The sequence below is a fragment of the Aotus nancymaae genome, unplaced genomic scaffold, assembly GCF_030222135.1.
Source record: "Aotus nancymaae isolate 86718 unplaced genomic scaffold, 86718_ANA_hifiasm-v0.15.2.pri h1tg000059l, whole genome shotgun sequence".
NCBI lineage: Eukaryota > Metazoa > Chordata > Mammalia > Primates > Aotidae > Aotus > Aotus nancymaae.
This window is the reverse complement of record NW_026988473.1, coordinates 41,800,630-41,821,993: the sequence shown is the minus strand read 5'-3', so window position 1 is coordinate 41,821,993 and position 21,364 is coordinate 41,800,630. Positions and strand designations below refer to the sequence as shown.

Below are 21,364 nucleotides of genomic sequence, written 5' to 3'. Positions count from 1 at the left end.
TGGTCTTGAACTCCTGACCTCAGGTGATCCGCCTGCCTTGGCCTTCCAAAGTGCTGGCATTACAGGCATGAACTACTGTGCCTAGCCTTCAACAAATATACTTTTTTTTTTTTTTTAAAAAAAGATGGGGTTTCACCGTGATGGCCAGGCTGGTCTTGAACTCCTGACCTCAGGTGATCTACCCACCTCGGCCTCCCAAAGTGCTAGGATTACAGGCGTGAGCCACTGCGCCCGTCCAACAAATGTACTTTCTACTAGAAGTCCTCTTATCTAACATGATTAAGATTAAAGGTAGTTACCTAATTTAAAAATGCTTCTTGCCAGGCACGGTGGCTCATGCCTGTAATCCCAGCACTTTGGAAGTCTGAGGCGGGTGGATCACGAGGTCAAGAGATCGAAACCATCCTGGTCAACATGGTGAAACCCCGTCTCTACTAAAAATACAAAAAATTAGCTGGGCGTGGTAGCATGTGCCTGCAATCCCAGCTACTCAGGAGGCTGAGACAGGAGAATTGCCTGAACCCAGGAGGCGGAGATTGCGGTGAGCCGAGATCGCGCCATTGCACTCCAGCCTGGGTAACAAGAGCGAAACTCCGTCTTAAAAAAAAAAAAATGCTTCTTAGAAAGAGCCATGATAAACATTTTATATTGACCTAAAACATACACATGTAGGTAGAAGTTTATTTGCTGATTTTCTGATTGTAGAGCAAGGCCTTTGAGTAAGACTCAGCTGATTAGAGTTTTGCAGTGCCTTCCCATGCCTTCCCCCTTCCCTTCCTTTTCTCTTTCCCCTTCCTTCCCCTTTCCCTTCTCCCTTTCTTTCCTTCCTTTCTCCCTCTGATCCTCTCCCCTCCCCTCCCCAGCCCTCCGTTTTCTTTTCTCTCCTCTCCATGTTGCCCAGACTGGAGTGGCTATTCATTTACTTACTTATTTTTGAGACAGAGTCTCACTCTGTCGCCCTGGCTGGAGTGCAGTGGCACAATCTCAGCTTACTGCAACCTCCACCTCCCAGGTTCAAGTGATTCTCCTGCCTCAGCCTCCCTAGTAGCTGGGACTATAGGCATGCGATACCCTGTCTGGCTAATTTTTGTATTTTTAGTAGAGACAGGGTTTCACCATGTTGGTCAAGCTGGGCTCAAACTCCTGACCTCAGGTGATCCGCCTGCCTTGGCCTCCCAAAGTGTTGGGATTACAGGTGTGAGCCACCACGCCTGGCCTGAAGTGGCAATTTATAGGCATGGTCTTAGCACACCACAACCTCGTACTCCTGGGCTGAAGTGGTCCTCCTGGGTCAGCCTGACAAGTACCTGGGACAACAGGCAGTGTCTTCCTGAAAGCACGTCAATAATGATTATTTAGATTGCTTTTTGTTTTTTGAGATGGAGCCTCGGTCTGTCACCCAGGCTGGAGTGCAGTGGCGCGATCTTGGCTCACTGCAACCTTTGCCTCCTGGGCTGAAGCGATTCTCCTGCCTCAGCTTCCCGAGTAGCTGGGGCTACAGGTGCGTGCCATCATGCCTGGCTAATTTTTTGTATTTTTAGTAGAGACGGGGTTTCACCATATTGGTCAGACTGGTCTTGAACTCCTGACCTCGTAATCCACCCACCTCGGCCTCCCAAAGTGCTGGGATTACAGGCGTGAGCCACCGCGCCTGGCCTAGATTGCTTTAAAGTACCACAAGTAATTTAAAATTGTTCATGAAGCAGTCTGGTTATGAAACCTTTCTAAATTTTATGACTTTATTTTACTTTTGGTTACAGTCTCACCAGGCTGGAGTGCAGTGACGTAATCATGGTTTGCTGCAGCCTTGAATTCCCAGGCTCCTCCCACATTACCCTCTTAGGTAGCTGGGACTATTAGTGTGTGCCACCATGCCCAGCTAATTTTTTAAAAAATTACTATTTGTAGAGATGGGGTCTTACTCTGTTGCCCAGGCTGGTCTTAAATTCCTGGGCTCAAGCAATTGCAGGTGTGAGCCATCATGCCTAGCTCATTTTTATTCTTTTCTCAAACCTAGAAGGACAGTTTTTTTTTCTTTTGGAGACAGAGTCTCACTCTGTCGCCCAGGCTGGAGTGCAGTGGCATGATCTCAGCTGACTGCAACCTCTGCCTCCTGGGTTCAAGCGATTCTCCTGCCTCAGCCTCCCTAGTAGCTGGGACTACAGGTGTACCACCATGCCCAGCTAATTTTTGTATTTTAGTAGTGACAGGGTTTCACTGAATTGCCTAGGCTGGTCTCAAACTCCTGAACTCAGGCAGTCCACGTGCCTCAGCCTCCCAAAGTGCTGGGATTACAGGCACGAGCCACTACTCTCAGCCTAACCTAGAAGGACAACTTGCTTTTGGGATTAACTTAATTTTCATAGAAACAATTATTTTTAACATTAATGATGGAATACTTGATAGAGAAAAAGAGATTAAAAATAATGTAACGTTGGGAGGCTGATGTAGGAGGGTCACTTGAGGCCAGGAGTTTGAGACCAGCCAGAGGCAACATAGTGAGACCCTGCCGCTATAAAACATTTAAAAATTAGCTGGGCATGCTGGAGTGTGCCTGTAGCCCTAGCTTTGGGAGGCTGAGGCAGGAGGATTGCTTGAGTTCAAGATTGCAATGAGCTATGATTGTACCACTGCACTCCAGCCTGGGCACAAAGCAAGATGCTATTGCTAAAATATATATGGTAATATAACAGACATAAGTGCATCTGCCACTCAGCGAAAAAAATAAAACATTCCCAAGTCAGTTGATACATTTTATGTATTTGTATCTTCCTGTCCCCCAAATCTCAATGTTGAATGTAGTGTTTACCAAACATTTCTTTCACACTGGTATTTAGTAACTTACATTATCCTTAATTATACATAATAAATATAATTACGTAAATGGGTACAAACATGACTAATTCTTGATATGTAGCAACTAATGAGCAGAAGTACACAGACATACTGGGTAGTAGTTTACTAGGTGAGACTGTTTAGTATGCCTGGGGTATCAGTATGTTTTGTATCAGTTAATTTGTTGAATTGGTTAAATGGAGTCAAATTTAAAAAAAAATTACTATTTTATCTTTATTTTTTGAGACATCTTTGCTCTGTTACCCAGTCTGGAGTGCAGTGGCACAATCTCTGCTCACTGCAACCTCCACCTGCCAAGTTCAAGAGATTCTCCTGCCTCAGCCTCCCGAGTAGCTGGGATTACAGGTACACACCACCATGCCCAGCTAATTTTTGTATTTTTAGTAGAGACGAGTTTCACCATGTTGGCCAAGCTGGTCTCAAATGCCTGACCTCAAGCGACCCGCCTTCCTTGGCCTCCCAAAATGTTGGGATTACAGGTGTGAGCTACCACACCTGGCCATATTTTAAAATACTTTAAAACATATTCAACCTTCAATTTCTAATAATATGGCAGGATAAATACCTGGATTTATCTTTCAATGTAAATGAGAAAACTCCTGCACAGAATATGAAAGAAAGACCAGGTACAGTGGCTCACACCTGTAATCCCAGCACTTTGGGAGGCCGAGATGGGCGGAGCACGAGGTCAGGATTCGAGACCAGCCTGGCCAACATGGTGAAACCCCGCCTCTACTAAAAATACAAAAATTAGCCAGGCTTGGTGGTGCGTGCCTGTAATCCCAGCTACTTGAGAGGCTAAGGCAGGAGAATCGCTTGAACCTGGGAGGTGGAGGTTGTGGTGAGCTGAGATCAAGCCACTGCACTCCAGCCTGGGCAACAGAGTAAGACTCTGTCTTAAAAACAAATAAATAGCCGGGCGCGGTGGCTCAAGCCTGTAATCCCAGCACTTTGGGAGGCCAAGGCGGGTGGATCACGTGGTCAAGAGATCGAGACCATCCTGGTCAACATGGTGAAACCCCGTCTCTACTAATACAAAAAATTAACTGGGCATGGTGGCGCGTGCCTGTAATCCCAGCTGCTCAGGAGGCTGAGGCAGGAGAATTGCCTGAACCCAGGAGGCGGAGGTTGCAGTGAGCCGAGATCGCGCCATTGCACTCCAGCCTGGGTAACAAGAGTGAAACTCCGTCTCAAAAAAAACAAAAACAAAAACAAATAAATAAAAGAAAAAAAACAATCCTTAAGAAATAATATGCTCTTAACGAAAAAGTAAGGCATTTTCACAATAGGTACTGAATGAAGTGAGGAAACCAGAGAGTTAAGCAAAGCACTGTAGCTCTGATAGCTCTTTTTACCCTGATAGCATTAGCCAAACATAGTGGACATCAATTTTGGTTTTCACTGACACAAAATTTAGGAGACCAGAGACAGAGCCAGATTTGGGGAGATCACCCCACAAAGCTGGTACCGTAGTGGACTAAGCCAGGGGTCACTAAACTTTTTCTGGAAAGGGTCAGATAGTAGACATTTTGGGCTTTTCCAGCTACATAGTAACTGTTATACCTACTCAACTTTGCTGTTGTGGTGCAAAAGGAAGCCACAGACAATAATACATAAGCAAGTGGGTGTGGCTGTGTTCCAGTGAGATTCTGTTTACCAAATAGGTGATACACCAGATGTTGTGTGCCTACCAGCAGTAGTTTACCATTGCCAGAACTATACCATTAATGTAATGATGATCTACAAATAATTATTCTCTCCCTACCTTTGGGGACCACAGTAAAATTGAATGTCTTAGACACTTTAGTGGGGGAAAATAGCTGCTAAGGATTTGGAACCACAAGCTGACCCTTATTTGAGTTCCAGAAAATCTTAGGCAATCAGATAATATCTGGAGGAAACTGATTTATTTCAGGCCTCAAAGAACTTCAACAAATAAATTTTCAGAGAAAATGAACATCTCACAGTAGGAATAATTAAATCTGCAAAAAAAGGCAAGAGCAAGAGCCAGCATAACAGAAACATGCCACTATAGATTTTAAAATTATCAAACACAAATTATAAAATTAATATGATTACTCAAAAAATAAAAGACAGACTTGAAAAATATCAGCATGAGACAGGAAACTATAAAAACACTTTAAAAAATAACAAAGTAATAACTTATAAATGTGAAATAAAAACTCAGTGGAGCCAGGCTTAGTGGCTCACTCCTGTAATCCCAGCACTTTAGGAAGCTGAGGTGGGTGGATTGCTTGAGGTCAGGAGTTGGAGACCAGCCTGGCCAACATGGTGAAAACCCGTCTCTACTAAAAATACAAAAATTAGCTGGGTGTGGTGGTGCACACCTGTAGTCCCAGCTACTCAGGAGGTTGAGGCAAGAGAATCACTTGAACCAGGAGGCAAAGGTTGCAGTGAGCTGAGACTGCACCACCACTGCACACTCCAACCTGGGCAACAAAGCAGGACTCAGCGGGGCAGGGGGAACCTCTATGGATTTAATGATAGATTAGACACATTTGAAGAGAGAAGTGGCAAATCTAAGGCAATTATCCAGAAGACAAGAAGTGGAAAATATAACAGGTTGAGAGTTATGGAGGATAGAATCATCACATTTGAAGAGATTATGATTGAGCATTTTTGAAGACCACTGAAAAATGTCAACCCACAGATTTAAGAGGCCAAATAATATCAAGAAGAATAAATACAATATCCCTACCTGGACATATTCTTGTGAAATTAGAAAACACTAAAGGCAAAAAGGAGTGTGTAAAAATTGTCAGAGAGAAGATATATTACCTACAGAAGAAAGAGAGGGTGATAGTAGCAGCGGTGAAACCAGAAGACAATGGAATACAATGGAATGATATTTTTAATGTTCTGAGAGAAGAGTAAGTGTCAATCTGGAATCTACCCAGCAAAAACATCTTTCAAGAACAAGAACGAAGCTGGGCCTGCCACAAGAATGTATTGTGGTTTACTTTGTAGTAGCCCCAAACTGTAAACAAGTCAATGAATCCCAGTACTAAGTTATATAAATTATGCAGTGTCGTATTACACAGCAGTGAAAGTGAAGGAACTACAGGGACACACATTAACTGGATAAATATTCAGATATATAATATTTAGCTAAGGGAATACATGCCTTGTTCAAAAACAGATAAAATTTAATATGTAATTCTGGGCATGGTGGCTCATGCTTGTAATCCTAGAACTATAGGAGGCTGAGGTGGGCAGATCAGTTGAGGTCAGGAGTTCAAGACCACCCTGGCCAACATGGTGAAATCCTGTCTCTACTAAAAATACAAAAATTAGCTGGGCGTGGTGGTGTGCACCTGTAATCCCAGCTACTCAGGAGGCTGAGGCAGGAGAATTGCTTAAGCCTGGGAAATGGAGGTTGCAGTGAGCTGATATCGTGCCATTGCACTCCAGCCTGGATGACAGAGTGAGACTCCATCTCAAAACAAAACAAGGCCGGGTGCGGTGGCTCACGCCTGTAATCCCAGCACTTTGGGAGGCCGAGGCGGGTGGATCACGAGGTCAAGAGATCGAGACCATCCTGGTCAACATGGTGAAACCCTGTCTCTACTAAAAATACAAAAAATTAGCTGGGCATAGTGGCGCGTGCCTGTAATCCCAGCTACTCAGGAGGCTGAGGGAGGAGAATTGCCTGAACCCGGGAGGCGGAGGTTGCGGTGAGCCGAGTTCGCGCCCTTGCACTCCAGCCTGGGTAACAAGAGCGAAACTCCGTCTCAAAAAAAAAAAAAAAAAAAAAAAACAGTTAATATGTAATTTAAACATGCATAAGTAGTAACACATTTTTAAAAGTAATGTGATTTTTGCCAGCCACAAGAGTGGTTGATAGATATAATCTATTTATTAGAGGCACACAGGGGCTTCCAAGGTGTTGACAATGTTCTATAAATTTGCATTTTTTGTTTGTTTGTTTGTTTTTAGACAGGGTCTTGCTCTGTTGCCTAGGCCAGAGTGCAGAGGTGTGATCGTAGCTCACCACAACCTCAAACCCTTGAATTCCTGGGCTCAAGCAGTCCTCCCACCTCACCCTCCAGAGGTAGAGTTGTTTAATATTTTTTAAATATTTTTTTCAAGGCCAGGCGTGGTGGCTCAAGCCTGTAATCCCAGCACTTTGGGAGACTGAGGCGGGTGGATCACCTGAGGTCAGGAGTTCAAGACCAGCCTGACCAACATGGTGAAACCCTGTCTCTAAAAAAAATATACATTTTTCATTAAAAATTATTATTATATTATCATTTTGAAACAGAGTTTCTCTCTTGTTGCCCAGTCTGGAATGCAATGGCATGATCTCAGTTTACCGCAACCTCCGCCTCCCAGATTTAAACAATTCTCCTGCCTCAGCCTCCCAAGTAGCTGGGACTGCAGGCATGCACCACCATGTCAGGCTAATTTTGTAATTTAGTAGAGACGAGGTTTCTCTATGTTGGTCAGGCTGGTCTCGAACTCCTGACCTCAGATGATCCACCCACCTTGGCCTCCCATAGTGCTGGGATTGATTACAGGTGTCAGCCACTGCACCTGGCCCATTAAAAAAAAATCATTTTATTTTAGAGACTAGGTCTTGCTCTGTCACCCAGGCTGTAGCACAGTGGCACCATCTCAGCTTACTGCAGTCTCTGCTGCCCAGGTTCAAGGGATTTTCATGACTCAGCCTCCCCAGTAGCTGGGATTACAGGTGTGAGCCACCATGCTCGGCCTTTTGTGTGCTTTTAACAGAGTTGTTTAATGTTTTATAAATTGAATGTCTATTTTTTATATGTTCTTCTATATGAAGTATGTCACAATAGAACATTTTGAAAATACGTTTTGTGAGGTCTAATGGGGAAGAGCAATGATGGAACATTGTTGATTATCCACAGATTTTTTTTTTTTTTAATTTTTAGTTTAGAGATGGCTGTTCATGGGTGCAATCACAGTGCAGTGCAGTTTCCAACTCCTGGGTTGAAGTGACCCTCTTGCTTCAGCTTCCCAAGTAGCTTGGACTACAAGTGCATGCCACTACGCCCAGCTCCACAGATATTTTTAATTACTTCATATGTACAATGAGTCCAGGTGCCTGGAACATAGAAGGTGCTAAAATATTTATGGGCCAGGAGTGGTGGCTCACGCCTGTAATCCCAGCACTCTGGGAGGCCAAGGTGGGCAGATCACCTGAGGTCAGGAGTTTAAGACCAGCTTGGCCAACATGGCAAAACCTTGTCTCTACTAAAAATACAAAAATTAGCTGGGTGTGGTGGCAGATGCCTTTAATCCCAGCTACCTGGGAGCCACTGCACTCTAGCCTGGGCAATCAGAGTGAGACTCTGTCTCAAAAAAAAAAAAAAAAAAAAAGATATTTATGGAAAGAAGGGAGTAATGTGAAATCAGAACCTATTATTAATATGGTGCTTATGATTAAGTTAGGGGTTTAAATAAGACATAACCATGGGAAGATAACATAAGCTCTTATAAGGGCATTTTGATAATTATAGGCAGTAAGTGCTATAAAAAATTCTGTGAAGAAAGTAGTATTTATGAATGATATGATAAATAATGAATGATATGATGGCTTTATGTCTTATTTTTATGTCAGATTTTCCAGGTGCCCTGATCCTGTTAATGTCGTCATTTCCTTACCTGCTGTTTATTTTTCTTTCTAAAATATAACCACATATCGTTTATAAATGATATGATAAATGCTTGGGGATACCTAGCAGAGGAATTGGTATTTGAGGAAGTACTTGACTAACGTAATAATAATGTTAATTGCTAACATTTATCAAACATTTAATACACACTATTGAATACTTAATGTATATTAACTCACTGAGTTATCTTCTTAAGAACCATATTTTTTAAACTGCTGTTAGCTTGATCTCGTAGATGAGGAACTGAGAATTAGAGGGATAGGCAAAGTAATTTTCCAGGGTTACACAGCTAGTAAGTGGCCAAGTTGGGAATACAGGGAGTTGGACCTCAGAGCTTTTGCTCCAGACCACTGTAGTTTATGGTCTCTTTGTGGTTATATTTACAAACAATAAATAAATAAGAGGTAAGGAAATGATGACATTAACAGGATCAGGGCACCTGGAAAATCTGACACAAAAATAATATATAAAACAAGTAAGATAATTTGAAGCCAGATTTTTTTTAATTTTTTTTTTTTTTTAGACGGAGTCTCACTCTATCAACCAGGTTGGATTGCAGTGGCACAGTCTTCCCTCACTGCAGCCTCCATTTCCTGGGTTCAAGTGATTCTCCTGCTTTAGCCTCCTGAGTAACTAGTATTACAGGCATGCGCCATCACACCCAGCTAATTTTTGTATTTTTAGTAGAGAGTTTCACCACGTTGGCCAGGATGGTCTCCATCTTTTGACCTGTGATCCACCCGTCTCAGTCTCCAAAGTGCTGGGATTACAGGCATGATCCACCACGCCCGGCCTCATTTTGGTGTTTCTAAGAAGGCAGAGAGCTGACTTTCATTGCCTTGGGCCTTTATAACACACGGGAATGTGGGCAAAAGGGGACGTTAGTTTCTATTGTTATAAAAATTTTTGAGGTAGCTATGTGAAAGTTGGCAAGTGATAGTGACAAGGCTTCCTTCAAATTATACAGGTTAGAAAAGTTCGTTCATCTCCAAAATGCCAGACATAAAGGTACATGAGTACTTTAATACTAAGAACAGATGATAGACTTTTAAAGAGGTAAGGCACAGTGGTTATGGTAATCTTGATCCAAATATAGTATTTTGTTTCCTTTTTAGATTACAGTATATCTGCAAACTCCAAAATAGTTATTGTCACAGCAGGTGCAAGGCAGCAGGAGGGAGAAACTCGCCTTGCCCTGGTCCAACGTAATGTGGCTGTCATGAAGTCAATCATTCCTCCCATAGTCCATTGTAGTCCTGATTGTAAAATTCTTGTTGTTTCAAATCCAGGTGAGTCTTTTCTCTTTTGTTTTATTGCATAAGGATGATTTTCCCTTACCATTCCTTTAAAAGAATCAACTTGGCCAGGCGCGGTGGCTCACGTCTATAATCCCAGCACTTTGGGAGGCCGAGGCGGGTGGATCACGAGGTCAAGGGATCGAGACCATCCTGGTCAACAAGGTGAAACTCCATCTCTACTAAAAATACAAAAATTAGCTGGGCATGGTGGTGCGCGCCTGTAATCCCAGCTACTCGGTAGGCTGAGGCAGGAGAATTGCTTGAACCCAGGAGATGAAGGTTGCAGTGAGCCGAGATCACGCCATTGCACTCCAGTCTGGGTAACAACAGCGAGACTCCGCCTCAAAAATAAATAAATAAATAAATAATAAAAGAATCAACTTCATTGAGGTAACATTTGTGTACAATAAATTGCACTCATTTAAAGTATATAATTCAATTTTTGATATATGTAATCACTCATGAAACTAACACCATAATCAAGATACAAAACATTTATCTCTGAAAGTTTTCTTGTGCCTCTTTGAACTCATCTCTCATTCCAACTCTGGCCCCATTTTCTGGAATTTCATATGAATGGAATCATGGTGAATGTAATTTTTTCTGCCTGACTTCTTTTGCCCAGCATTATTATTTTGGGATTCATCCATATTATTGGGTGTATCATATTGTTCCTTTTTTAGTGCCAAAGTATTATTTTAATTATACATTTTTTTTTTTGAGATGGGGTCTCAGGGTCTCACCCTGTTACCCAGGTTGGAGTGCAGTGGCATAATCTTGGCTCACTGCAACCTGTTTCTATCAGGCTGAATTGATCCTCCCACCTCAGCCTGCCCAGTAGCTGGGACCACAGGCATGTACCACCACACCCAGCTAATTTTTGTATTTTGGGTAGAAGTGGGGTTTCACCATTTTGTCCAGGCTGGTCTGGAACGCCTAAGCTCAGGCAGTCCACCTACCTTGGACTCCCAAAGTGCTGGGATTATAGGTTTGAGCCACCACACCCAGCCATTGTTTATACATTTAAAATACTATTTTCTTTATCTATTCATCTGTTGATACATAGTGATGTTATTTCCAGTTTTTGGCTATTATGAATGAAACTAATATCTTTTGTGTATAAGTATTCGTGTGGTCATATGTCTTTATTTCTCTTAGGTAAATACCTGGGAGTAACATAGGTGGGTTATGTGGTAGGTATATGTTTAACTCTATCAGAAATTACCTAACAGGCTGGGCATAGTGGCTCATGCCTGTAATCCTAGCGCTTTGGGTGGCTCAGGCAGGAGGATCTCTTGAGCCCAGGAGTTTGAGACCAATGTGGGCAACAAAGAGAGACCTTGTCTGTACATAAAATCAAATAAAAAATCTGGGTGTGAGGAGGAAGGATTACATAAGCTTGGGAGGTCTAGGCTGCATTGAGCTGTGGTTGTGCCACTGCACTCTAGCCTGGGTGGCAGAGTGAGACCTTGTCTCAAAAAAAAAAAAAAACACAAAAAACCAGTTTTAAATTTTAGCCAATCCAGGCCAGGCATGGTGTCTCATGCCTGTAATCATAGCACTTCGGGAGGCCAAGGCAGGTGTATCACCTAAGGTTAGGAGTTCAAGACCAGCCTGGCCAACATGGTGAAACCCTGTCTCTACTAAAAATAAAAAAATTAGCCAGGCATGGTCGTGGGCACCTGTAATCTCAGCTACGTGGGAGGCTGAGGCAGGAGAATCACTTGAACCCCGGAGGTGGAGGTTGCAGTGAGCAGAGATCACACCAGTGCATTCCAGCCTGGGCAACAAGAGCCAGATACTGTCTTAAATAAATAAATAAAATAAATAAATTTCAGCCAATCCAATATCTGTGTGTGTGTGTGTGTGTGTGTGTGTGTGTGTGTGTGTTTTGTTTTTTTGTTTTTTTGTTTTTTGTTTTTGAGATAGAGTCTTCCTCTGTCTCCCAGGCTGGAGTTCAGTGGCTCAGGGCAACCTCTGCCTCCTGGGCTAAAGTGATTCTCGTGCTTCAGACTCCAAAGTAGCTGGGATTACAGGTGCATACCACCACACCCGGCTAATTTTTGTATTTGTATTTTTAGTAAAGATGAGTTTACACCATGTTGGCCAGGCTGGTCTCGAATTCCTGACCTCAGGTGATCTGCCCACCTTGGACTCTCAAAGTACTAAGATTACAGGCATGAGCCACTGTGCCTAGCCAGGGTTTTCAAGGTAAACAATCATATTAGCAGCAAACAGGAACAGTTTGACTTCCACTTTACCAATTTGGATGCCCTTTATTTCTTTCTCTTGTTTGATTGCTCTGCCTGGGACTTCCAGTACTGTGTTGAAGAGGAGTGGTGATAGTGGGCATCCTTGTCTTATTCCTGTTCTCAGAGGGAATGCTTTCAACTTTTCCCCATTCAGTGGTATTATATTGGCTGTGAGTTTGCCATAGATTACTTTTTGGTTTTTTTTGGAGACAGTCTGGCTCTGCTGACCAGGCTAGAACGCAGTGGCACGATCTCGGCTCACTGCACCTTCTCCCTCCTGGGTTCAAGCAATTCTCCTGTTTCAGCCTCTCAAGTAGCTGGGATCACAGGTGCATGTCAAATTTTTTCTGTTTTTAGTAGAGACAGGGTTTCACCATATTGGTCAGGCTGGTCTCGAACTCCTGACCTCAGGAGATCCACCTGCCTTGGCCTCCCAAAGTGCTGGGATTACAGATGTCAGCCACCATGTCCAGCCCATGGATGGCTTTTATTACATTAAGGTATGTCCCTTGTATGCTGATTTTGCTGAGGGTTTTAATCATAAAGGGATGCTGGATTTTGCTGAATGGTTTTCCTGCATCTATTGAGATGATCATGTGATTTTTGTTTTTAATTCTGTTTATGTGGTTTATCGCATTTATTGGCTTGTGTATGTTAAACCATCCCTGCATCCCTGGTATGAAACCCACTTGATCATGGTGGATTATCTTTTTAACATGTTGTTGGATTCAGTTAGCTAGTATTTTGTTAAGGATTTTAGCATCTATGTTCATGAAGGGTATCAGTCTGTAGTTTTCTTTTTTGGCTGTATCCCTTCCTAGTTTTGGTATTAGGGTGATGCTGGCTTCATAGAATGACTTAGGGAGGGTTCCTTCTTTCTCTATCTTGTGGAATAATGTCAAAAGGGTTAGTACCAATTTTTCTTTGAATGTCTGGTAGAATTCTGCTGTGAATCTATCTGGTCCTGAACTTCTTTTTGTTGGTAATTTTTAATTACCATTTCAATCTCACTGCTTGTTATTGGTCTGTTTAGGGTATCTAATTCTTCCTGATTTAAGCTAGGAGGGTTGTATATTTCCAGGAATTTGTCCATCTCTTCTAGGTTTTCTAGTTTATGAGTGTAAAGGTGTTTATAGCAGCCTTGAATTATCCTTTGTATTTCAGTGGTGTCAGTTGTAATCTCCTATTTTATTTCCTAATGAGATTATTTGGATTTGCTCTCTCTCTGTTTTTTTGAGATCAAGTTTTGCTCTTTCACCCAGGCTGGAGTGCAATGGCGTGATTTCAGCTCACTGCAATCTCCGCCTCCCGGGTTCAAGTGATACTCCCACCTCAGCCTCCTGAGAAGCTGGGATTACAGGCACCTGCCACTATGCCTAATGTTTGTATTTTCAGTAGGCACGGGGTTTCATCATGTTGGCCAGGCTGGTCTTGAACTCCTGACCTCAGATTATACGCCCACCTTGGCCTCCCAAAGTACTGGGATTACAGGCGTGAGCCACCGTGCCCGACCTGCTCTCTTCTTTTCTTGGTTAATCTTGCTAATGGTCTATCAATTTTATTTATCTTTTCAAAGAACCAACTTTTTGTTTCAGTTTTCTTTCCTTTTTTTTTTTTTTAAGGCGAGGTTTCACCATGTTAGCCAGGCTGGTCTTGAACTCCTGATCTCAAGTGATCCGCCTGCCTTGGCCTCCCAAAGTGCTGGGATTATAGGCGTGACCTATCGCGCCTGGCCTTCATTTTTCTTTTGTAATTTTTATTGTTTCAATTTCATTTAGTTCTGCTCTGATCTTGGTTATTTCCTTTGTTCTGCTGGGTTTGGGTGTGGTTTATTCTTGTTTCTCTAGTTCCTTGAGGTGTGACTTTTGCTTGTCTGTTTGTGCTCTTTCAGACTTTTTGATGTAGGCATTTAGGGCTATGAACTTTCCTCTTACCATTGCCTTAGCTATATCCAGAGGTTTTGATAGGTTGTGTCATTACTGTCATTCAGTTTGAAGAATTTTTCATTTCCATCTTGATTTCATTTTTGATTCAATGCTCATTCAGGAACAAGTTATTTACTTTCCACGTATTTGTGTGATTTTGAAAGTTCCTTTTAGAGTTGATTTCCAGTTTTAGTCCAGTTGTCTGAGAGAGTGCTTGACATAATTTCAGTTTTCTTAAATGTATTGAGGCTCATTTTATGGCCTATCGCATGGGCTATTTTGGAGAAAGTTCCATGGGCTGTTGAATAGAATATGCATTCTGTGGTTGTTGGATAAAATGTTCTGTATATCTCTGTTAAATCCATTTGTTCCTAAGTATAGTTTAAATCCATTGTTTCTTTGTTGATGTTCTGTCTTGATGACCTGTCTAGTGCTGTCAGTGGAGTATTGAAGTCCCCCACTATTATTGTGTTGCTGTCTATCTCATTTCTTAGGTCTATTAATAATCGTTTTATAAATTTGGGAGCTCCAGTGTTAGGTACATATTATGTTTAGGATTGTGATATTTTCCTGTTGGACAAGGCCTTTTTATGTACCTCTTTGCCTCTTTTAACTTCTGTTGCTTTAAAGTTTGTTTTCTATGATATAAGAATAGCTTCAAACCCCAGCTTGTTTTTGGTGTCCATTTGCATGAAATGCCTTTTTCTTTCCACCCCTTTAAGTTTATTTGAGTCCTTATATGTTAGGTGAGTCTCCTGAAGACAGCAGATAGTTCGTTGGTGAGTTTTTTTCTTTTTATGTTATTTTATTTTATTTATTTATTTATTTATTTGAGACAGAGTTTCACTCTTGTTGCCCAGGCTGGAGTGCAATGACGCAATCTTGGCTCACTGCAACCTCCGCCTCCTGGGTTCAAGTGATTCTCTTGCCTCAGCCTCTTGAGTAGCTGAGACTACAGGTCTGCACCACCACGCCCAGCTAATTTTGTATTTTTAGTAGAGACAGGGTTTCTCCATGTTGATCAGGCTGGTCTCGAACTCCCAAGCTCAGGTGATCTGCCCGCCTCGGCCTCTCAAAGTGTTGGGATTATAGGTGTGAGCCACCATGCCTGGCTGGTTGGTGAGTTCTTATTCATTCCACAGTTCTGTACCTTTTAAGTGGCGTATTTAGGCCATTTACATTCAATATTACTGTTGAAATTGGAGATACCGTTGTATTCATCATGCTGTTTGTTGCTTATGTACTTTGGTGTTTTGTTTGTTTGTTGTTTTTGCTTTTAACTTGTATTTTTATTTTATAGTTCCTGTGTGATTTATGCTTTAAAGAGATTCTGGGCCAAGCATGGTGGTTTATGCCTGTAATCCCAGTACTTTTGGGAGGCCAAGGGGGGCAGATCACATGAGGTCAGGAGTTCAAGACCAGCCTGGCCAACATAGTGAAACCCTGTCTCTACTAAAAACACAAAAATTAGCCAAGCATGGTGGCAGGCACCTGTAGTCCCAGCTACTTGGTAGGCTGAGGCAAGAGAATCACTTGAACGTGGAGGCAGAGGTTTCAGTGAGCTGAGATCATGCCATTGCACCCCAGCCTGGGCAATAGAGCAAGACTCTGTCTCAAAAAAAGTAAATAAATAAATTAAAAAATAAAGAGGTTCTGTTTTGTTATGTTTCCAGGAATTGTTTCAAGATTTAGAGCTCCATAGTGGTGGCTTGATAGTGGCAAATTCTCTCAGCATTTGTTTGTCTGAAAATGACTGTATCTTTCCTTCATACATGATGCTTAGTTTCACTGGATACAACTCTCCTGGCTGATAATTGTTTTGTTTGAGGAGGCTGAAGATAGGGCCCCAGTCCCTTCTAGGTTGTAGGGTTTCTGCTGAGAAATCTGCTGTTAATCTGATAGGTTTTCCTTTATAGGTTACCTCGTGCTTCTGTCTCACAGCTGTTAGGATTCTTTCCTTTGTCTTAACTTTGGGTAACCTGATGACAATGTGCCTAGGCAAATATTCTTTTGCAATGAATTTCCCAGGTGTTCTTTGTGCTTCTTGTATTTGCATATCTAGGTCTCTAGCAAGGCTGGGGAGGTTTTCTTCAATTATCTCCCCAAATACCAAATATGCTTCCCAAGCTTTTAGAATTGTCTTCTTCCTCTGTAATATCGATTATTCTTAGGTTTGGTCGTTTAACATAATCCCAGACCTCTTGGAGTCTTTGTTCATATTTTCTTATTCTTTTTCTTTGTTTTTGTTGGATTGGGTTAATTTGAAGACCTTGTCTTTGAGATCTGAATTTCTTTTTGTTCAGTTCTATTGCTGAGACTCCAGGGCATTTTGCATTTCTAAAAGTGCGTCCAAAGTTTCCTGAATTTTTTACTGTTTTTTTTTACTTTAAGCTATTTATTTCTGTGAACATTTCTCCCTTCACTACTTGTATCATTTTTTTTTTTTTTATTTCCTTGCATTGGGCTTTGCCTTTCTCTGGTCTTTTCCTGATTAGCTTAATGACTAACCTCCTGAGTTCTTTTTCAGGTAAACCAGGAATTCTTACTGGTTTGGATCCATTGCTGGTGAACTAGTATGATTTTTGCAGGGGGTGTTGATGAGCCTTGTTTAGTCATATTACCAAGGTTGGTTTTCTGATTCCTTCTTAGCCTCCTGAGTAGCTGGGAATGCAGGCGTGTGCCCCCACACCTGGCTAATTTTTGTATTTTTTGGTAGAGACAGGGTTTCACCATGTCCAGGCTGGTCTCAAACTCTTGACTTCAAGTGATCCGCCTGCCTCGGCATCCCAAAGTGCTGGGATTACAGGCATGAGCCACCAAGTCCAGCCAGTGATTTGCTTCACTTTGAACTCTGTAGTAAATCTGTACTTGACTCCAAAACAATTCATCTATTGAGGAAAAAAAAAATTTAAAGTTACAATGAATCTTTTTCTAACATGAAATTTTTCTTTTTAGTGGATATTTTGACATACGTAGTCTGGAAGATAAGTGGCTTACCTGCAACTTGTGTAATTGGAAGTGGTTGTAATCTAGACTCTGCCCGTTTTCGTTATCTAATTGGAGAAAAGTTGGGTGTTCATCCCACAAGCTGCCATGGTTGGATTATTGGAGAACATGGTGATTCTAGTGGTAAGTAGAAATCTATTATCATTATGTGACTACCCTTACCTCTGATAATGCTTATTTTCTTTAAAGTTTTTTCCTGATATTAATATAGTTATATAAGTTTCATTTTGTTGTTATTTCCCTGGTATAACTTTTACTATTCTTTACTTTCAATCTTTTGCATCATTTATTTATCTTTCATAAAATAGTCCATAAAGCATATAGCTGTTTTAATAGTCAATGAGTGTTTCTCTTATCTGTAATACTTTTTTATTTATTGTGATTTTTTAAAACAGCTTTATTAAGACATAATTTATGATATGGTTTGGGTCTATGTCTCTGCCCAAATCTTATGTTGAATTGTAATCCCTAGTGTGGGAAGTGGGGCCTGGTGGGAGGTGGTTGGATCATGCAGACAGGTTCTCATGGTTTAACACCATCCTCCTTGGTGCTGTTTTCACAACAGTGAGTTCTTGTGAGATGCGGTTCTTTAAAAGTGTGTGGCACTTCCCGCCATCTCCCTCCTTCTGCTGTAGCCATGTAAGATGCTCCTGCTCATGCTTCCCCTTCGCCTTCTTCCATGATTGAAAGTTTCCTGAGGTTCCCCCAGGAAGACAAGCAGATGCCAGCATTGTGCTTCCTGTACAGCTTGCAGAATTGTGAGCCAGTTAAACCTCTTTTCTTTATAAGTTGTCCAGTCTCAGGTATTTATAGCAATACTGGAATGGACCAATATAAAACATATACCATAAAACTCAACCACCAAAATATACAATTCATGAGTTTCTAGTATATTCACAGGGTCATACAAATATCACTATGATCTAAATATAGAATGTTTTCATCAGCCCAGAATGAAATCCCCATTTTTTCCCCTACCCTAGCCCCAGGCAACCACTAATCTACTTTCTCACTCTGTAGATTTACTTATTCCAAATTTTTCATATAACTGAAACAATACATGATTTTAACTATTGAGGCCATACCAATCTGTCTTTACTGAATTTAAACATTTGATCTCTGCTATAGGGTTAGAACTTTATACTTTTTACAGTGTTCTTTAATTGTGTCATGTATGTAAATCTTCTTTCCATAATGGCAATGAACCCATTGAGAATAAAGACCATTTATTCAAACATTCATTCATTTATTCAAAACATTTAAAGTGCCCTTTTCTTTATATGCCAAGAGCCATAATATAACAAATACTTTTATTTGATTTGGATAAATATTTCTTCAACCAGAGCGTTACTTTGACCCTGTTGGCTTGTGTTATTGTCCTAACACAGTTATTCTTCCTGAAGGTCATTAAAACTGATTTTCTCAGGTATATTTTAATTTCTCACATTTAATATTATATAATTTTATTTTTAGAAGACAGTATATTCTGGCTAGGTGTGGTGGCTCACGCCTGTAATCCCAGCACTTTGGGAGGCTGAGGTGGGTGGATCACGAGGTCAAGAGATCAAGACCATCCTGGCCAACATGATGAAACCCTGTCTGTACTGAAAAATACAAAAATTAGCTGGGCGTGGTGGCACGCGCCTGTAGTCCCAGCTGCTTGGGAGGCTGAGGCAGGAGAATTGCTTGAACCCGGGAGGTGGAGGTTGCAGTGAGCCAAGGTTGTGCCACTGCACTCCAGCCTGGCGCCTGGCAACAGAGTGAAACTCTGTCTCAAAAAAAAAGAAAACAGTATATTCTGATTAATATTAATTTGAACATATTTAGTATTCTATTTAACATGATTTTTCTGTTTCCTTTCTCTTTTTCTGCTTTCCATTGGATCTACTTTCTTTAATTTCCTCATACTTTGATAGTTATCTATAAATTTTTAACATCAGTGCTTTACCTCAGGTGATCAATTTATTTACTCTTCTTTGGAATAATACAAATATCTTAGAATGTTGTTAGTTTGATCATCCTCTTTTTTATGATGTTGACACCATTCTCTTTCTGTTACACATGTAATTATTAATTCCTTTTCTGTAGCCATACTGTGCTTATCTCTCCCAAACTAGTTATAATGATTATTGTTTCAATAGTCAATGCTTGTTTTGATTCATGTACCAGTTTGCCAATTTTACCAGGTTTTGTGTTGCTTATCTTTATTTTCTCCATCTAACTTCTTCCCTTGGATTCAATTTCTTTCTTCCTGAGCTATATCCTGTTGGTGTTGTTTCTATAACTGTTTTAGTCTCACCTTATTCTGGAATGACACGTTAATTGGATCTGAGATTCTAGATTGACAGTTATTCCTCCTTGGCTCTTTATTCCTATTGAGAAGTATGGTATTAATTTGATATTCTCTAATTGCTTATAATATTTAATCTTATTAAATCATTAGTCCTTTTTTTGTTTATATTGTATTTTGTATATTGTTTAAAAAATATGTATTGCTTAAAAATGCCTCCTATACCACACAATTATAAATAAATTCCACTACATATTTTCTAAAAACTTTATAATTTTATTTCTTACATCTCTTTTGTGCATTTGAAACCTATTTTGTGTAGGGCATAAGGTGGTGTTTTAGGCCATTTTTGTGTTGCTATAAAGAAATACCTGGCCAGGCTGGGTGTGGTGGCTTACACCTATAATCCCAGCACTTTGGGAGGCTGAGTTGGGTGGATCACGAGGTCAAGAGATCGAGACCATCCTGGTCAACATGGTGAAACCCCGTCTCTACTAAAAATACAAAAATTAGCTGGGCATGGTGCTGTGCACCTGTAGTCCCAGCTACTCGGGAGGCTGAGGCAGGAGAATTACTTGAACTCAGGAGGCAGAGGTTGTGGTGAGCTGAGATCACGCCATTGCACTCCAGCCTGGGTAACAAGAGTGAAACTCCATCCCCCACCAAAAAAAAAAAAAAAAAAAAAAGAGAGAGAGAGAAATACCTGGCCAAAAGTAGTGGCTCCTGCCTGTAATCCCAGCACTTTTGGAGGCCAAGGCATGCTGATTACTTGAGGCCAGCCAGGAGTTTAAGACCAGCCTGGCCAACATAGCGAAACCCTGTTTCTACTAAAAATACAAAAAAAGTAGCTGGGTGTATTGGCATACACCTGTAATGCCAGCTACTCAGGAGGCTGAAACAGAAGAATCCCTTGAACCTGGGAGGCGGAGGTTGCAGTGAGCTGAGATCAAGCCACTATAATCCAGCTTGGGTGAAAAAAGAAAGAAAGAAAGAAAAGAAATACCTGAGACTGAGTAATTTATAAAGAAAAGAGGTTTTGGCCGGGTGTGGTGGCTCACGCCTGTAATCCAAGCACTTTGGAGGCCAAGGCGGGCAGATCACCTGAGGTCAGGAGTTCAAGACCAGCCGGACCAACTTGGTGAAACCCCGTCTTAAAGAAAAAAAAAAAAAAAGAAAAGAGGTTTTGTGGGTTTTTTTTTTTTTTTTTTTTTGATGGAGTCTCGCTCTGTTGCCAGGCTGGAGTGCAGTGGCTCGATCTCAGCTCACTGCAACCTCCGCCTCCTGGGTTCAAGTGATTCTTCTGCTTTAGCCTCCTGGGTAGGTGGGACTACAGGCATGCGCCACCACGCCCAGCTAATTTTTTTGTAGTTTTAGTAGAGATGGGGTTTCACCATATTGGCCAGGATGGTCTCTTCCTCTTGATCTCGTGATCCACGCGCCTCAGCCTCCCAAAGTGCTGGGATTACAGGCATGAGTCACTGCACCCGACCAAGAAAAGAGGTTTAATTTAGCTTGTGCTTCTGCAGGTTGTACAGGCATAGCTCCAACATATGCTCTTGATGAGGGCCTCAGGAAGTTTACAATGATAGCAGAAGGCAAAGGGGGACTAGATGTGTCACATGGTGAGGGTGGTAACAAGAGAGAGAGAGAGGAGGTGCCATACATTTTTAAACAACCAGATCCCACGTGAACTCAGAGTGAAAACTCACTTATCAACAGGGGGATGATGCTAAGCTATTCATGAGGGATCTGCACCCATGATCACACACTTCCCACTTCCAACCCTAGGGGTTACAATTTCAACATGAGATTTGAAAGGGACAAACATCTGAACCATATCAAGTGGCAGCCTAACTTAAAAAAACAACCCTGAACTCAAACTCCTGTTGCAATATTGGGAAGAAGAGTTTATTTTGAGATCTATATTTTTTAGTGCCCTTATGGAGTGGGGTGAATGTTGCTGGTGTTGCTCTGAAGACCCTGGACCCTGAATTAGGAACAGATTCAGACAAGGAAAACTGGAAAAATATCCATCAACAAGTTATTCAAAGGTAATATTACCTATTAAGTTTCT

The 21,364-nt window shown here is 41.4% G+C and overlaps 1 protein-coding gene across 2 annotated transcripts in view; it reads left to right on the top strand.

Annotated features, from left to right (window-relative positions):
- The window catches only part of LOC105719995 (L-lactate dehydrogenase C chain), a 42,623-nt gene that overhangs the window by 7,769 nt on the left and 13,490 nt on the right, over positions 1–21,364 (top strand). For both annotated transcript variants that reach the window (XM_021675178.2, XM_021675179.2), the window contains exons 3-5: positions 9,635–9,808; positions 16,950–17,123; positions 21,224–21,341. In XM_021675178.2, the coding sequence (XP_021530853.1) occupies positions 9,635–9,808; positions 16,950–17,123; positions 21,224–21,341 (466 nt within the window). The remainder of the gene's footprint in view (positions 1–9,634; positions 9,809–16,949; positions 17,124–21,223; positions 21,342–21,364) is intronic.